General features: G+C 48.0%; 1 protein-coding gene across 2 annotated transcripts in view; it reads right to left on the bottom strand.

The window, feature by feature from the left end:
• Positions 1 to 118: 118 nt before the first annotated feature.
• The window catches only part of SLC52A2 (solute carrier family 52 member 2), a 69840-nt gene continuing 50634 nt past the window's right edge, over positions 119 to 19324 (bottom strand). For both annotated transcript variants that reach the window (XM_075352798.1, XM_075352797.1), the window contains exons 3-7: positions 15115 to 15204; positions 14773 to 14906; positions 8748 to 9606; positions 5090 to 5213; positions 119 to 433 (exon numbers count right to left, since the gene is read on the bottom strand). In XM_075352798.1, the coding sequence (XP_075208913.1) occupies positions 221 to 433; positions 5090 to 5213; positions 8748 to 9606; positions 14773 to 14896 (1320 nt within the window). In that variant the 5' untranslated portion in view covers positions 14897 to 14906; positions 15115 to 15204 and the 3' untranslated portion in view covers positions 119 to 220. The remainder of the gene's footprint in view (positions 434 to 5089; positions 5214 to 8747; positions 9607 to 14772; positions 14907 to 15114; positions 15205 to 19324) is intronic.

Below are 19324 nucleotides of genomic sequence, written 5' to 3'. Positions count from 1 at the left end.
GTACAACCATAAATCAATATATCACTCCACACTGGCACTGCTGTATATTATCTCATGGTTGAATGTTACTGCGAGGGGCTCATCCTCATTTGCGCACAATGACGGATACGGACGACACTTAGTGAAAAAGATTAATATTACTTTATTAAAAAGACCTGAGAGTAATAGAAGGCACAGAGTACAGTACAAGCCCACTAAGCGTGGGCACAGTGCAGCCTCCTCACAGGGGGCAGCTGTTTTCACAGTCTCTGCCGCTTTGGAACAGATGATAGATGCTGACCATGGGGAACATGACCAGTGCACCCAGCAGTGAGCCGGCCTGGATGACGGCGCCACACCAAAGGAGGGCACTATGGCCGGCTTCATGCAGCAGACTGCCAATCACAACCTTCAGGTACGATAAGACACCAAGGAAAATGGTCCAAGATACAACCTGCGGAGACACAATGCCACATTAACACCAAGTGAATGGGAAGCAAACGATGGTAAAGCACGGATTTCAGGAGGTCAGATTGTGAGATCCTGGAAAAGATGATGGGAGTGATAAATGTGTGAGATATGGATGGGTGTATTCTAAATGTAACGTACGGAGGAAATGTAACCTGTACGTAACCTACAGAGGAGTGTAACCTGTATGTAATCTACGGAGGAGTGTAACCTGTATGTAATCTACGGAGGAGTGTAACCTGTACATAACCTACGGAGGAGTGTAACCTGTACGTAACCTACGGAGGAGTGTAACCTGTACGTAACCTACGGAGGAGTGTAACCTGTACGTAACCTACGGAGAAGGGTAACCTGTATGTAACATACGGAGGGGTGTAACCTACGATGGGGTGTAACCTACAGAGGGGTGTAACCTGTGCGTAACTTACAGAGAGGTGTATTCTGCATATAACCTACAGAGAAGGGTAACCTGTACATAACCTACAGGAGGTGTAATCTGTACGTAACCTACGGAAGGAGTGTAACCTGTGTGTAACCTATGGAAGGATGTAACCTGTACATCACTTACAGAGGTGTGCAACATGTGTGGAACCTACGGAGGGATGTATCTTGTAATGTTAGGTGCGTGCAGGAACAGGAGAGTCAACACGTATAATTAGATCAGACCAGAATGACAAGTGTGACGGAGATAAGGGCACAGACTACTGTCCCATATAGACCTGCACCAATGTAATGAATATATTATGCACGGATACTACACCTCCCCATTGTGGTGACCACAACCCCCTCAACCCCCCATTGTATCATGAGGACCAGAACTTGGACTGTATATAAACTCCTGCTGCTGGTAACCTGTGCTGGACCTTAGGGAAAGGAGAATGGGGTTTCTGCTTACTGTGTTGTGAACAGGTATTCATACCCTGAGATTTTTCACGTTACACCCACAAGATTAAATGTATTTATTGTGATACCAACACTATGTACAAGTATTTGGGTGTATTTATACTCAGCTCCCAGAGGCAGTACTTTGTAGGATCACTTTTCTCTGTCTTCTGGGGTCTGTCTGTGCAGCTTTGTACATCTAGAGGTGACATTTTCCCCTTTTTTTGCACACGATTTTCATGTCTTGTCACAGATTCTCAGTGGATTCGGTCTGGACTGTGATTTGGCCGCTCACACACAGGAATATGCTCTGATCTAAAGCCTCCACTGTAGATCTGGCAGGATGTTTAGGGTTGTTGTCCTGCTGGAAGGTGAAGCTACACCTCAATCTCAAGTATTTTGCAGCCTGCACCAGGTTTCATTCCAGGATTTCCCTGTATTTAGCTCCATCCATCTTCCCATCACCTCTGACCGGCTTCCCTGCCCCTGCTGAAGAGAAGCCTCCCCTCAGCAGGATGCTGCCTCCACAATGTGTGACAGTGGGGATGCGGTTCTCAGGGTGATGTGCAGGGTTAATATTCCGCCACACATAGCGTTTTGCATTTAGCCCAGGTCTCGTTTGGTCTCCTCTGACCAGAGCCTCTTCTTCCACTGCTTATTGTACCCCCTACATGGCTTCTTCTTGCCTTTTGTTCCATAAAAGCCAGATTTGTGGCATTTACGACTAATAGTTGTCCTGGGGTCAGATTATCGCCTCTGTGGCTTCTCCAGTGACCATGGGCCTCTTGGGTGCTTCTCTCATTAGTACTCTCAATTTTGGTGGACAGCCATATCTTAAAAGTTTGCAGTTGTGCCATACTTCTTCAATTTTTGGATGATGGGTTGAGCAATGCTCCGTAAGCTGTTCAGAGCTTTAGCTATTTTCTATAACCTAACCCTGCTTTAGACTTCTCATTATCCCTGACCTATCTGGTGAGTTCCTTGGTTGTTTTCCTGATGACGTTTGATCCCTAAGGTTCTCACATAAACCTCTGAGGCCTTCACAGAACACCTACCAGGGCTGTGGATTCGGTAAGACTCCAACTCCCTCATACATGGCTCATGTTTATGTTTATAAATTTACTGTAGTAAAATGGTAACATAAGGCTTTTTATTACTATTATTATACGATAACCAAGCTATTTAGATAGAAAACAAAATATATTTATTGAAGTACAACTTTAGAACACAAACTTTTATTAAAAAAATTTATGTAAAATATTTAATACACTATGCAGTAAATAGGAAAAAAACAAATAAAACACAATAACATTTGTGCAGTCTATGAATTTGTTACGAGAAATAGTATGGCCTACACTAACTTGGGTTGGTGGCAAAGCGGTGACCACATGGGCAACATCTAACAATCTCAGGGTATAAAGGGATTGTCTAATGAACAGTCCGTTTTGATGAACGGTTGAACTCTTCTACTTCTGTGAGAGCAAGTGAAAAATTTTGCTGAAATAGCCAATCTGTTTGCTGTGGAAATAGAATGTTTATCTCTGCAGCAATGCTTTCAAAATTAAACTCCTCATTTGAGGAGGCTGAAGATATGGCAGCAGTAGCACTGGCAGGATCCAAGTCCTCTTCTGATGAGGATGAAGATATGGTAGCAATAGCAATGGCAGGACACAAATGCTCTTCTGGTGAGGCTGAAGATATGGTAGCAGTAGCAATTTACTGTACACAAGTAATCTGCTGATGAGGCTGAAGATATGGTAGCAGTAGCAATGGCAAGGCACAAGTCATGTTCTGATGAGAATGAAGATGTGGAACAGTAGCTCTGGATGACACAAGTCCTCTTTTGATGAGATTGAAGATACGGCAGCAGAAGCACTGGCAGGATCCAAGTCGTCTGCTCTTAGTCACTGTAAATGGGTGATGAAGCACTTCCTTCAATTCAGCCACCTGTGCCCATTGACCTCCATTTAGTGTTACCTAAGGGTTGGTCATGTCTACCAGAAAGTTTCAGTTCAAGCAATTGCTTATTCATTAAATAAGTCCTGCCACACTGAGTAGGCTTGATCGACAATTGCCCCTATTCTAGCAGCACATCTTTTCAAGATGGAATCAATTTTAGGGGTTCTGGCAGCAATAACCAATTTCCTCACTTTGCCAATCCGAGTTCTGCCATATCCCTCAATGATTATGGTGCTCTGTGAGACATCTCTATAATATCTACTGTCATTGTTACAGTAACTGTCACTGATATTTGAGATGCTCTTCCCTCCTCCTGCCACCTGCCTGGTGGGAAGTGCTGGGTGCTGGTATCTTATTGTTGCTGTCATCTTTTTCCGTCACAGCTTTGAAAACCTTTGGGTGGAGATGTTGTAAATGTCTTTTTGGACTGCAAGCTCTGGTAGGAGCGTTCCGATCGCTGCCTAAGTATGGACTGATTCTGACACAAAATATTTTTTATGTTGAGGCACTGTGAAATGCTCCGAATACAGCGGACTTTATAGGAAGCTTCATAGACATTTTGTAATCTTATAAATTTGATCTCAAAATAGTGTCCTATAATAAAAAAACTATTGTAAATTCCTGAAAGAATAGGGAATCCTGTACAAAACTTTGCATGAATCAATAGTTCAGATTAGGACAGGCACTTTTTCACGTGTGTGTACATCTATTGAGTTTAGGTTTAGGACTTGCCTTCTTCCTGTTTCCTGCTGTTTCGCACTTCTGAGTGGGGTGCCGGCGTTCCTTCCTTCCCGGAGCCTTTCCCTCTGATCTGTAGAGGAGCTTCACAACTTATGTACATTATGCTTTGTAGGCTTTATGCTGTACATTATGTACATAAGTTGTGAAGCTCCTCTACAGATCAGAGGGAAAGGCGCCGGGAAGGAAGGAACGCCGGCACCCCGCTGAGAACTGTAAAAGAGCGCAAAACAGGATAAAGGCAAGTCCGAAACCTAAACTCAATAGTCTGCATTAATCAGTAGTACACTGTATGCTTTGTAGGCTTTATGCTGTACATTGAGTGTACTACTGATTAATGCAGACTATTGAGTTTAGGTTTCGGACTTGCCTTTATCCTGTTTTGCGCTCTTTTACAGTTCTCAGCGGGGTGCCGGCGTTCCTTCCTTCCTGAAGCCTTTCCCTCTGATCTATAGAGGAGCTTTACTACGTATGTACATAATGTACAGTATAAAGGCCTGCACAGCATAGACTGTACTACTGATTTATGCGGACTATTGAGTTTAGGTTTCGGACTTGCCTTTATCCTGTTTTTGCTGCTCTTTCGCAGTTATGAGCGGGGTGCCGGTGTTTCTTCCCGGAGCCTTTTCCTCTGATCTTTACTACTTACGCACAGGATCATCTCAACTAGAAGCCGAGGTCCTTACATCAGGTCTACCATAGAACATTTCAGAACCTTCCCAAATTCTAATGAATAAAATATTCAGCACGTACCGCACTTTAGGAGTTGGAATTGGAACATTTTATACTGATTCCACAGACTTGGTAGTTACATACATATTTCAGTTTGTGGATGTAATGTGGAAATGTTCACAGGGTATGAATACTTTTTCAAAGCAGTGTAGCTTGGGGTCAGGAGTGTGTCCTGACCAGGACATGATACCTGTATCTGATCCCCAGAGTTGAATATGTTCCCTCGGGTGCAGGCTCAGGATGGGTGAAGGGTGACTCTCCAGTAAAGGGTGTACAATATGAGCGTCACGGTCAGAGGGTTCCTATAAATACAGCAGGGCTGGATACTTACCACCAAGGCTACACCCGCTGTATTCTCCAACAAGGGAGGGCAAGGACTGAGGGCAGCAAGGGTCATAAGGTACCCCCCAAACACGACACCCACAGCCATGATCACCCCGAGGCCCAAAGACGACCTGAGTAGAAGGAAGCAGAAGGTCAGACACATAAGGCTGTCAGCACTCGCTGCGGGCAATGACTGAGGCCCGTCGTCTCCACAGTGCTGTCACCATCACCAGAGTCATAGATTTGCCTTATTCTATAGTATAGAGAGTCAGGTAATGCACCGTAGCCGTCATGTCTACAGTGCCCGGTATCCCCACTCCCCCCAGATACCGCAGAGAGAGGTGTACAAGCTGCAGATAAATACACAGAGAAACAGATGGACATCAACCCACGTGAGAAGGACGGTCACAAGATTTACCGCGTGCAAAACATCCCTGGAATGTCTCACAGCAGTCACACGGGCGCGGGAGCGGAGGAGGGGGCGCGGGAGGGGAGGAGGGGGCGCGGGAGGGGAGGAGGGGGCGCGGGAGGGGGGAGGGCAATGGTTAATACATCATTCTTTATTTTATTTATCAGCCATTAATCTCGTAATCACGGAGGGAGGGGAGAGGAAAAACAGCCAAAATAATCAGTGATCCTGAGAGGATAAAAACCCGAGTGGAGAAGGTTCTCCTGAAATCCTCTGTGCTGCTGGGAGGTCTCCTCAATACACTATCCAACTTAACCTCCCCTGCAATTTTCGACTTTTTCCTCCCCTTTCTCGCAAGAGGCATAACTTTTTTATTTTTCTATCAATATATACCAGGTCGGTACAAGTTCGCAGACACCAAACATGTACAGTTTTACTTTTATCTAAATGGTGAAAAAAAAAAAATTCAGAAGATTGTGAAAAATTAAATTACGCTTTTGTCGCCATTTCCTGAAACTCGTACCATTCTCATTTTTCGGGATCTGGGGCTCAGTGACGGACTATTTTTTGCGCCTTGACATTTTTTTACTGATAGAATTTTGGGGCAGATACAATGTTTTTCCTCTCCTCTTATTGTAGGTTATTGTAAAGTTGTGGAGACCAAAAAAACCCCCCATAATTCTGGCGTTTTTAATCTTTTTCTCATTACACAATTTACCGATCAGATTCATTTTATATTTTGATAGATTGAGCATGCAGCGATAGCAAACGTGCATTTTGTTTAAATGGTTTTATTTTTAATTGTGCAAAAGGGATGTGATTTCAACTTTTTGGAAGCTGTCAATCAGTGGTGGGGGCGGAGATATAACAGGAAGCTACCAGTGGTGTGGGTGGGATTATACACAGCAACTACCAATCAGTGGTGAGGCTATACACAGGAAGCAGCCAATCATTGGTAGGGGTGGGGTTATACACAGGAGCTACCAATCAGTGGTGGGGTTATGCACAGAAAGCAATCAATCAAATTAAATCATAAACACCTACTGACACATTGCTTTTTAAGATGCCCGGACACCTAAGTGCTCTATACACATTTGGTTGGAAGCCGATCTGCCTCCTCCAGGACCAATATACCAGGGGCTGCTGATAAGTCTTTGGCTTTGTGATCTTTTTTTGTTTCTATGGTAATGAATGTTACATCACATGAAAGCCTTATGTGTCTAATATATGTTTTCAAATTTTTGTGTTTGTTGCTTATGGCAACAGTGTTCTACGCTCGCGGGAAAACAAAATGACGGATTCTAATGTGATATTCACAGCAACGGAGAGCAGAAGAGGATAAAATTCTTGTTTCTGCAAGGAAAGTCCACAAAGGATATTCATGGTGATATGTCGCAGACATTGGGGGATCAATAACCTTCATATTCCCCAGGTAAGAACTGGGTTGCCAAATTTAAAATGGGCCATTTCAGCCCCAATGATGAGGAACGTCCTGGACGACCGAGAGTGGTTGTTGTTCCGGAGATCGCCGATGCTGTGCACAACCTCATACTGGAGAATCCACGAATTTCTGCTAAAGCAATAGCAGACATCATGGGGATTTCCCCTGAACGTGTTTGTGTCATTATCCATGAATATTTGGACATAAGGGAATGATCTGCAAAGTGAGTCCCAAATGTCTGACCACAGATCAGAGAAGTAGCGAGTGACAACTTCCCACTCCATTTGTCAGCGTTTCTGGACTGATGAGAACTTCCTGGAGCGACTGGTCACTATGGCTGAGACCTGGATTTATTTGTATGACCCTGAAAACAAGGAGCAGTCAAAAAAAAAGAGTGGAGGCACAGTGGTTCTCCTCGTCCAAAGAAGTTCAGGGTTCAAAAATCAGCCTCAAATGGTGATGGCGTCTGTGTTCTGGGATAAGGAGGGCGTGCTGCTAGTGAACTACCTTCAAAAGGGTTCCATCATCAATGCAAGGTATTACATTAAACTTCTGGACCAATTGAAGGCAGTTCTGAAGGCCAAAAGGTGCGGCAAGCTGTCCAAAGGAATCTTGTTCCTGCAAGACAATGCCTCCGCTCACACTGCACAAGCGACCACAGCAAAAATGTCAGAGTTGGGCTTCCAGCTGGTGACCACCCACCTTATTCACCAGATCTAGCTCCCTCCAACTATCATCTGTTTCCAAACCTGAAGAAACACCTCAAGGGTACCAAATTTACCTCTATTTCTGATACCATGGCTGCTATGGATGCCTGGTTTATGGCACAACCGTAATCCTTCTTTTTGTTAGGCTTACAGAACTTGGAATATCGATGTAAAAAGTGTGTTGTCATCAGTGGAGAGTATGTGGCATAAATGTAAAGTTTCATCATCCTATCTCGTTTCTTTTTGGGTAAAGCAAGAGACTTATCAGCAGCCCCTTGTAACAGAAAACTTGGCACTCAGGAGTTGATGTGAAAGAATGGTGATTTTTATTCCAAGACACTACCAAGCATAATGTTTCGGTCCCAAACGGACCTTCCTCAGTCTGCAGTGGTGGTAGAGTGTCTCTGTTTCCCCAAGTGTTGCAGTGTTTACTGCGGTGTCCACTGCTATACTAAGCAAGCGCTCCAGGACCATCTGGTCTTCAACTACAGACTCTGTCTTCCACCCCACAGAGCTCTTTGCCCTCATACTCCTCCAGACCCCTTTGTCCTCCACAGTTCCCTCACGAAAGCCTCAAAAATAACATCTAATTTCTTCTGTGCACTAAGGGTTGAAGGCCCCTCTGTTTTACTGATGAATAGAAAGGGTTGCATAAATGGCTGCAGGGGGACTCACGTCACCCTAACTTGCTTATTCCAAGGAAATATACTCTCTTCAGACCTGTCGTATGTCTAGTAACGGAACATCTCTGGCGTCGCCCTCACCGGGCCCCTCCCGTCTCTGGCGTCGCCCTCACCGGGCCCCTCCCGTCTCTGGCGTCGCCCTCACCGGGCCCCTCCCGTCTCTGGCGTCGCCCTCACCGGGCCCCTCCCGTCTCTGGCGTCGCCCTCACCGGGCCCCTCCCGTCTCTGGCGTCGCCCTCACCGGGCCCCTCCCGTCTCTGGCGTCGCCCTCACCGGGCCCCTCCCGTCTCTGTTGTTCCTGGTCACTGATGTGTGACTGGTTGTCAAGGTCAAGCCCACCCCTGGTGATGACATTATTGATGTGTGAGGTTTTGAACCCCACCCCCTGCCATACACATGCATTACACCCCTCCCCTGCTTCTTACCTGCACAGAACACACATGGCGATGAAGCAGGCAGCAGGATTGGCGATGTTGCTGAGAACAACAGATAGGTGGTAAGCGTTGGCTCCATAGGGTAGGCAGCTGTATGTCTGCACGGAAGGTAGTACACCATTGGTCAGGGCATTGGACAGTCCCAGCAGGACCAGCAGGTAGATGTTTCTCAAGGTCCAGAATGTCCTGTCTGTGGCCCTGGCTGCATCTTGTGGCTTCTCCTGCTCTGGTGACTTCAGGGGGTACGAGTCCTCGGAGTTGGCGCCGTCCTGGTGCACACTAGATGCCTTCAGTTCCTGCTCTGGCTCTTTTCTGACCCTTCCTCTCCAGAATATGAGGAAGGCAAATGAGACAGCAGAGACCAAGAGGAACGAGAAGAGGCCCCAGAAGTAGGAGGCAGCAGAGAAGTTCTCCTGCATGTAGTGGGGGGTGCTACCATTACCGAACGTGTTATTCCTGCACTCCAGACGGCCAACACCCTGACCCAGTGCCAGCACGCAGGGAAAAAGAGCACTAAGCCCCTGCCCGATGAAGAAGCTGCGCACATACTGCTGCGGGAAGCTGTACATGTAAGGCAGGAAGGTGACGTTAGAGGTGCAGCAGCCCAGAGCCAGTAGGAACGCCAGCAGTAGGTACGGCACTGAGTGCTCCTCACCGGCCACCATGACTCGCCGGTCCCAGAACAGCGCCAAGAAGACCGCAGATAGCAGACTCAGTGCATGAATCGAGCGAATCAGCCACGGCTCAGAGATACCTCCAGGGGGGCAGAAGCGGTGAGCAAGAGTGACGGCCAGGGGCCCAATGTTCCCGAAGGCGATGAGCACGGTCAGGTATGCCGGGAGGTTCCATCCTGCATAGAAAAATACGGCAGAGGGTAAGAGGCGGGCGTGAACTAGAGAGGGAGTCAGTGGGGAGCCAGAGAGGGCAAGGGCGGGGAGAGCCAGAGGAGGTGAGGATAACAGCAGAGAGCCAGAAAAAGCAAGGGCGGGGAGAGCCAGAAAGGGCAAGGGCGGGGAGAGCCAGAGGAGGCGAGGACGACAGTAGGGAGCCAGAAAGGGCAAGGGCGGGGAGAGCCAGAAAGGGCAAGGGTGGGGAGAGCCAGAAAGGGCAAGGGCGGGGAGAGCCAGAAAGGGCAAGGGCGGGGTGAGCCAGAGGAGGCGAGGACGACAGTAGGGAGCCAGAAAGGGCAAGGGCGGGGAGAGCCAGAAAGGGCAAGGGTGGGGAGAGCCAGAGGAGGCGAGGACGACAGTAGGGAGCCAGAGAGGGTGTGGGCGACAGCAGAGAGCCAGAGAGGGCAAGGGCAGGGAGCCAGAGAGGGCCAGGAAGGGGGGGGGAGCCAGAGAGGGCACGGGCAGGGAGCCAGAGGAGGCGAGGACGACAGTAGGGAGTCAGAGAAGGCATGGGCAAGAACCAGAGGAGACGAGGTACACAGCGGTGAGGTGGAGATAGTGACAGCAAAATCAAATGGATGGAAAGTTTCGGACCCTGGAAGTCTGGAGCTGCAAGAGCATCAGGGCAAAACAAAACCAGACACGATGTAACAGCAGAATAGTGACTGCAACTCTGGAGGTGACCGGAGGATAAGACATGATGTAACAGCAGAATAGTGAGTGCAGCTCTGGAGGATAAGACATGATTTAACAGCAGACTATAAAAAAAGAGCAAAGTCCACACCACCTTGATGAAAAAGACTGCCTGTGTATAACAAATTCAGCAGATCAGGGACGCACGTCCATAATCAAGGGCTCACTTGATGCAGACATACCATAAGCAAGGATGACAGCGTCCCAATGGGTGAAATTCAATCGATATTTATTCCATCAAACATGATAGTAGCAGCAACGTTTCGACCAGTTGGTCTTTGTGAAACATAACAAAGAAATACCATTGCCTGTTTTTTATACATAAACCAATCGCCAATCCACCAATTAAAACAATGCCGCCCCTCATCTACATAATTAACATGTTTAACATATCCCCAACAATAATCAGTGTATACATAGCATCAATCGCATCCCACGAAGGGGTTTAGATATACGTCAATACATCAGACGTGCACTCACATAATGATAAGATACAGCATAACGCCACCTATATATGAGAAGATCGGTGCTCGTCTCCATGCTGCTGTTGCCATAGAGATATAATGCTCAAAGTTCATTGGATGATGTGTCCTTGTGATCTCGAAGTGGCCAATCCTAGCTCAATTCCAATGCGACGGCGTCCTCATGAATCATCGCTCCGAGAAAACAAGCAGCCAGTAGGTGCGGTGCGCATGTGTCAAGCGGACCAATGGGAAGACGGCTCCAATGCGCAGGCGTCAGACGCCAGCAATCACATGGGTCATCCGGACCTCATTACTCCATGTTCCTGAAGGTAAAGATCCTCTCTGTATTGCGCATGCTCCTCCGTCCGCCATGTTTTATAAGACACACGGCGCACCACATATAACATTACTACAGCAGTAAAGTATTGTACAGACGGCAGCTAATAGAAGAGCTTGAATAATCCGCCATGCTATAGAAGACACAGCATACCGCTTACACCATCAATATAGCAGAATGATATCAGACAGATGGCGCAATAAATGCACACAGTGTAGGAAATCACCATTACCCGCACACTGCACAATTGTGAAATACTGTATATGTGCAACAGCAAACCACATTAACCAATCATGTGTCACATAGAACTTATAACAATACATTATCTTATAATATAAGGATACAAGAAGACAAATACGGGGAAAGAGAGCGGAGGGAGAATCGGGCGACGCATGTGCACCGCACCTACTGGCTGACTGTTTGCTCGGAGCGATGATTCACGAAGACGCCTGCGCATTGGAACTGAGCTGGGATTGGCTGCTTGGAGGTCACAAGGACACATCATCCAATGAACTTTGAGCATTGTATCTCCATGGCAACAGCAGCATGAAGACGAGCGCCGATCTTCTCGTATATAGGTGGCGTTAGGCTGTATCCTATCATTATGTGAGTGCACATCTGATGTATTGACGTATATCTAAACACCTTCGGGGGATGCGATTTATGCTATGTATACACGGATTATTGTAGGGGATTTGTTAATTATGTAGATGAGGGGCGGCATTGTTTTAATTGGTGAATTAGTGATTGGTATATGTATAAAAAACAGACCATGAACAGTCTTTGTTAACAGCCCTGACTAAAATCACAAATGACTTACTGCCAAAGCTAACAAGCACTTCTCCATACTCCTACTTCTAGACCTGTCCTCAGCTTTTGACACTGTTGACCACTCCCTCCTACTACAGATCCTCTCTTCCCTCGGTGTCAGAGACCTCACCCTCTCTTGGATCTCTTCATACCTCTCCAACCGCACTTTTAGGCTATGTGCGCACGTTGCGTACAGTCACTGCAGAAATTTCTGCAGCGATCTGAAGAGCACATGTGCGCTTTAAATCGCTGCAGAAATGTCCGTAGTGAGCGCCGATTCCATGCGCTCTGCCTGCAGCTCCTCCCATAGACAGAGCAGGAGCTGCCGGCAAAGCGCAGGAAAGAAGTGACATGTCACTTCTTAGAACGCGTGCTTCGGCAGTAGCGGAAGCGCTGCGCTCTAAAACGCCACGTGCGCACGGCCCCTGCACAATCTCCATAGACAGTGCAGGGGACGCAGGACGCATGCAGTTACGCTGCGCTACAAAGCGCAGCGTAACTGCATGTATTTACGCAACGTGCGCACATAGCCTAAGTGTCTCACACTCCCACACAACCTCTTCATCCCGTCCTCTCTCTGTTGGCGTCCCTCAAGGCTCTGTCCTGGGACCATTACTTTTTTCTATCTATACATTTGGCCTGGGACAACTCAAAGTCCCATGGCTTCCAGTACCACCTATACGCCGATGACACTCAGATCTACCTCTCCGGCCCAGATGTCACATCTCTGCTGTCCAGAATCCCGGAGTGCCTATCTGCTATATCTTCCTTCTTCTCCTCTCGCTTCCTAAAGCTCAATGTGGCCAAAACTGAACTGATCATCTTTCCTCCATCTCACCTACACTCTCCACCTGATCTATCTATTACAATAAATAACACCACGCTCTCGCCAGCACCCAAAGTTCGGTGCCTCGGAGTGACCTTTGACTCTGCCTTGTCCTTCATACCACACATCCAATCCCTCACCACCTCCTGCCGTCTTCAACTCAAAAATATTTCCAGAATCCGTCCCTTCCTCAATTCTCAATCTACAAAAATGCTAGTGCATGCCCTCATAATCTCCCGCCTCAACTACTGCAACATCCTCCTCTGTGGTCTCCCTGCCAACACACTCGCCCCTCTCCAGTCCATCCTTAATTCTGCTGCCTGACTGATCCACCTCTCACCTCACTACCACCCCGCTTCTCCTCTCTGCATGTCCCTTCACTGGCTCCCACTCTTACATCGAATCCAATTCCAATCCTATCCAATTCAAACTACTAATACTGACTTACAAATCCATCCACAAATTGTCTCCTCCATATATCTCTGAACTAATCTCTCGCTACACTCCAAAACGTAATCTCCGGTCCTCCCAAGATCTCCTTCTCTCCTCCTCTCTCATTCGCTCCTCATGCAACCGCCTCCAAGACTTCTCCCGAACATCCCCAGTCTTCTGGAACTCGCTGCCTCAACACGTCAGATTATCTGCTACACTTGCAAACTTCAAACGGAACCTGAAAACTCATCTGTTCAGAAATGCCTATAACCTTCAATGATCTCACTGCTTCACCACCGTGCGGAGCCGACGCCCCACCACCGTGCGGAGCCGCCGCCCCACCACCGTGCGGAGCTGCCGCCCGACCTCCCCCCACCCCACCTACTGTCTCCTCCCCAAAATCCTCTAGAATGTAAGCCTGCAAGGGCAGGGCCCTCTTCCCTCTGTACTAGTCTGTCTATTGTAACTTGTATATGTGTTCTGTATGTAACCCCTTCTCATGTACAGCACCATAGAATCAATGCTGCTCTATAAATAAATAATAAATAATAATAATAATAATAAACAGCAGAATAGTGACTACAGCTCTGGAGATGACTGGAGGATAAGATCTGATGCAACAGCAGAATAGTGACTGCAGCTCTGGAGGTGACTTGAGGAGAATACATGATGTAACAGCAGAATAGTGAGTGCAGCTCTGGAGGAGAAGACATGATGTAACAGCAGAATAGTGACTACAGCTCTGGAGATGACTGGAGGATAAGATCTGATGCAACAGCAGAATAGTGACTGCAGCTCTGGAGGTGACTTGAGGAGAATACATGATGTAACAGCAGAATAGTGAGTGCAGCTCTGGAGGAGAAGACATGATGTAACAGCAGAATAGTGAATGCAGCTCTGGAGGAGAAGACATGATGTAACAGCAGAATAGGGACTGGAGGATGAGACATGATGTAACATCAGAATGGGGACTGCAGCTCTGGAGGAGACAGATAAGTAAGAATGTAACAACAGAATAGTGACTGTAGGATAAGACAGGATGTAACAGCAGAATAGTGACTGCAGCTCTAGAGGAGAAGATAAGATGTAACAGTAGAATAGTGACTTCAGCTCTGGAGGTGACTGGAGGATAAGACAACGTAACAGCAGAATAGTGATTGCAGCTCTGGAGGGGACTGGCACCGATTTATGGATTATAATACATGATAATGGGATTTATCAGAGGAGCTGCATATACAGTGCTGCTGTGTTAGGAGATATGGCCGGAGGATTGGGGTAGTAGCCACTCGTTAACCTCTTGTACTCTCCGCCATCCATTATTCAGGTGTCGCCATCTAGTAGCCACTAGCCGCACTGCAGTCTTACATATCTTCATCGTTCAGAGCCTTAAGACTAAGAACTGGAGTGATCCCAACTATCCACCACCCCTCATGTCAAAGCGGCAAGAGGAGAGAAGCTGAGGTGGGGGGCTGTTTGTAGTTTCTTTTCACTCATATTAACTGAGTATTGGGGGTCTGCAGGCCGATCCTCACACAATAGAGGGCTCCGCGAGGGTGGGACTCACCTTCTGGAAGCTCTTTCACAACCACAGGAAGCTCCACCCACAAGGAGTTCACGGACACCCAGGAGCCCATCCCAAAGAGGGCGACGAGGGCGTGTGTGAGCAGTGAGCGCCCGTCCACCTCCATCTTCTTAGCACTGGAAGACATGACGTCGAGAGGTGAGAACACAATGTACATCACTTCTCCGAAGATAGCTCCCCTCAAATATAAACAAAAAAGCCCCAGACAGAGCTCCTCTGTCAGCTGTGACCCTCTCCCCAGTACGGAGACCCCGCCTTTCCCTCTATGCAAAGTCCATATGAACGCGGGGATATCAGGGGCCACACGTCGCGGGCGCTCATTACCTGCTCTGTGATTGGCCAGGAATGAGAAGAGCCTGCTCCTCCGACCGGATCTCTTCCAGCTCCAGAGATCAGGAAACTGACCCAAGTAGTCTACAGAGAAAAAAAGTGCAATTGCAGGGCTTTCCAAAAGTATTCACACCCCAGGAAGTTTTCCACATTATACCCACAAACTTAAAATGTTATTGAGATTTTCTGACACCAAGTACTGTACAAGTATTTGTGACGTGTGAAGGAAATGAAACCTGGGTTTCTAAGGATTCTACATACAGAAGATGAAATAAGTATTGTCACGGCTCCAATTCTCGAAGTGCATATATGTCTAAGGCTCTGTCCACACACTGCATCTTAGTGTATCTTTTTATTCTGTCGTCACAAACGCATGAAAGAACACATGCGTTTTTGCCACGTTTTTGTTAATGCATATTGTGTGTTTTTTTAAAGGATAATTGATAACTAGAATAGATATAAAATGAATAATACGGCATTCTGTTCTAAGACGCACCCCAAATTTAAAGATTAAAAAAAAAAAAATGGGGTCCGTATTCTACTCCGGTGTTTTCTTACCAGTGGGAATGCCCTGTAGAAACGGGCATTCCCACAACATGTGCATGATCCCTGCTTCTTCCACAGTACATTTTGGGCACTTGGAATCGGTGCTCGCTCCCGCTTTCTGCATCTACACAGAGGTTTTATATACTCTCTATATAACATACATCTGCAAGAGCCGTTTCACTTCACTCAGATATTTTGACGACATATTGCAAAATAGACTCCCATTTCTCCTCTCCAATTTCTCCCAAATCTTCCACCCATTTCACATATGCCCCAATTGGATGCCTCCCAACAAACATGGACAAGAATCCCCCATAAAACATCGATATACAACCTGCCGTTCCTCTCTGCGTCCCCAGTATACTGATTACACGGTCTGATTGTAGAACAATTGGTGTTATTCTGTTCTGCGACTCAAATGCGTGGCGTAGCTGCAGGTATTTATAGAACATACCATGTCCCAGTGGGAAGTCTTTAAGCAGTCCTTCAAAAGGTCTTAAATATGTTTCCTTCCACAACTTGGGAAAGGTACCAGATACCAATTCTCCTCCATAGCCTGAATTACTTAAGGGATAAAAATTCTGGAATGCTGGGATTATCCCATGTGTGGGCATATCTAGTGAACCCCGTTATCTGTCTCACCGGTTTGATCTTACCCCATACTTTATCCATTAGCTGTATAGTAGGAAATGATGCACAGTGTGGACGAAACTTTCCCACCTCCAGACCAGCCAGCAGAGGACCTTTTCCGACCATACAGTTAGGTCCAGAAATCTTTGGACAGTGACACAATTTTGGCGAGTTGGGCTCTGCATGCCACCACATTGGATTTGAAATGAAACCTCTACAACAGAATTCAAGTGCAGATTGTAACGTTTAATTTGAAGGTTTGAACAAAAGAAGGGAATTTTGTTACTTACCGTAAATTCCTTTTCTTCTAGCTCTTATTGGGAGACCCAGACGATTGGGTGTATAGCACTGCCTCCGGAGGCCACACAAAGCAATTACACTAAAAAGTGTAAGGCCCCTCCCCTTCTGGCTATACACCCCCAGTGGGATCACTGGCTCACCAGTTTTAGTGCAAAAGCAAGAAGGAGGAAAGCCAATAACTGGTTTAAACAAATTCACTCCGAAGTAACCTCGGAGAGCTGAAAACCGTTCAACATGAACAACATGTGTACCCGAAAAACAACCAAAAATCCCGAAGGACAACAGGGCGGGTGCTGGGTCTCCCAATAGGAGCTAGAAGAAAAGGAATTTACGGTAAGTAACAAAATTCCCTTCTTCTTCGGCGCTCCATTGGGAGACCCAGACGATTGGGACGTCCAAAAGCTGTCCCTGGGTGGGTAAATTAATACCTCATGTTAGAGCTGCAAGACAGCCCTCCCCTATATGGAGGCAACTGCCGCCTGCAGGACTCTTCTACCTAGGCTGGCGTCCGCCGAAGCATAGGTATGCACCTGATAATGTTTGGTGAAAGTGTGCAGACTCGACCAGGTAGCTGCCTGGCACACCTGTTGAGCCGTAGCCTGGTGTCGCAATGCCCAGGATGCACCCACGGCTCTGGTAGAATGGGCCTTCAGCCCTGATGGAACCGGAAGCCCAGCAGAACGGTAGGCTTCAAGAATTGGTTCTTTGATCCATCGAGCCAGGGTGGCCTTAGAAGCCTGCGACCCTTTGCGCTTACCAGCGACAAGGACAAAGAGTGCATCCGAACGGCGCAAGGGCGCCGTGCGGGAAATGTAGATTCTGAGTGCTCTCACCAGATCTAACAAATGTAAATCCTTCTCATACCGATGAACTGCATGAGGACAAAACGAAGGCAAAGAGATATCCTGATTAAGATGAAAAGAGGATACCACCTTCGGGAGAAACTCCTGAATGGGGCGCAGCACTACCTTGTCCTGGTGGAAGACCAGGAAGGGAGCCTTGGATGACAGCGCTGCCAGCTCAGACACTCTCCGAAGAGATGTGATCGCTACCAGAAAAGCCACTTTCTGTGATAGTCTAGAAAGTGAAACGTCCCTCAGAGGCTCGAAGGGCGGCTTCTGGAGGGCAACTAGTACCCTGTTCAGATCCCATGGATCTAACGGCCGCTTGTACGGGGGTACGATATGGCAAACCCCCTGTAGGAACGTGCGCACCTTAGGAAGGCGTGCCAAACGCCTCTGAAAAAAGACGGATAGCGCCGAGACCTGACCTTTAAGGGAGCCGAGCGACAAACCTTTTTCTAACCCAGATTGCAGGAAAGAAAGAAAGGTAGGCAATGCAAATGGCCAGGGAGACACTCCCTGAGCAGAGCACCAGGATAAGAATATCCTCCACGTTCTGTGGTAGATCTTAGCGGACGTGGGCTTCCTAGCCTGTCTCATGGTGGCAACGACCCCTTGGGACAATCCTGAAGACGCTAGGATCCAGGACTCAATGGCCACACAGTCAGGTTCAGGGCCGCAGAATTCCGATGGAAAAACGGCCCTTGGGACAGTAAGTCTGGTCGGTCTGGTAGTGCCCACGGTTGGCCGACCGTGAGCTGCCACAGATCCGGATACCACGCCCTCCTCGGCCAGTCTGGGGCGACGAGTATGACGCGGCTGCAATCGGATCTGATCTTGCGTAGCACTCTGGGCAAGAGTGCCAGAGGTGGAAACACATAAGGGAGCCGGAACTGCGACCAATCTTGCACTAGGGCGTCTGCCGCCAGCGCTCTTTGATCGCGAGACCGTGCCATGAAGGTTGGGACCTTGTTGTTGTGCCGGGACGCCATGAGGTCGACGTCCGGCCTTCCCCATCGGCGACAGATTTCCTGAAACACGTCTGGGTGAAGGGACCATTCCCCTGCGTCCATGCCCTGGCGACTGAGGAAGTCTGCTTCCCAGTTTTCTACGCCGGGGATGTGAACTGCGGATATGGTGGAGGCCGTGGCTTCCACCCACATCAGAATCCGCCGGACTTCCTGGAAGGCTTGCCGACTGCGTGTCCCCCCTTGGTGGTTGATGTATGCCACCGCTGTGGAGTTGTCCGACTGAATTCGGATCTGCCTTCCTTCCAGCCACTGCTGGAAGGCTAGTAGGGCAAGATACACTGCTCTGATTTCCAGAACATTGATCTGAAGGGTGGACTCCTGCTGAGTCCACGTACCCTGAGCCCTGTGGTGGAGAAAAACTGCTCCCCACCCTGACAGACTCGCGTCTGTCGTGACCACCGCCCAAGACGGTGGTAGGAAGGATCTTCCCTGTGATAATGAGGTGGGAAGAAGCCACCACTGCAGAGAGTCCTTGGCCGTCTGGGAAAGGGAGACTTTCCTGTCCAGGGATGTTGACTTCCCGTCCCATTGGCGGAGAATGTCCCATTGAAGTGGGCGCAGATGAAACTGCGCAAACGGAACCGCTTCCATTGCCGCCACCATCTTCCCGAGGAAGTGCATGAGGCGTCTTAAGGAGTGCGACTGACTTTGAAGGAGAGCCTGCACCCCAGTCTGTAGTGACCTCTGCTTGTCCAGCGGAAGCTTCACTATCGCTGAGAGAGTATGAAACTCCATGCCAAGATACGTTAGTGATTGGGTCGGTGACAGATTTGACTTTGAGAAGTTGATGATCCACCCGAACGTCTGGAGAGTCTCCAGTGCAACAGTCAAGCTGAGTTGGCATGCCTCTTGAGA

This window comes from Anomaloglossus baeobatrachus, chromosome 6 (genome assembly GCF_048569485.1).
Source record: "Anomaloglossus baeobatrachus isolate aAnoBae1 chromosome 6, aAnoBae1.hap1, whole genome shotgun sequence".
In the NCBI taxonomy this organism is placed as follows: domain Eukaryota; kingdom Metazoa; phylum Chordata; class Amphibia; order Anura; family Aromobatidae; genus Anomaloglossus; species Anomaloglossus baeobatrachus.
This window is presented reverse-complemented; position numbering and strand designations above follow the sequence as displayed.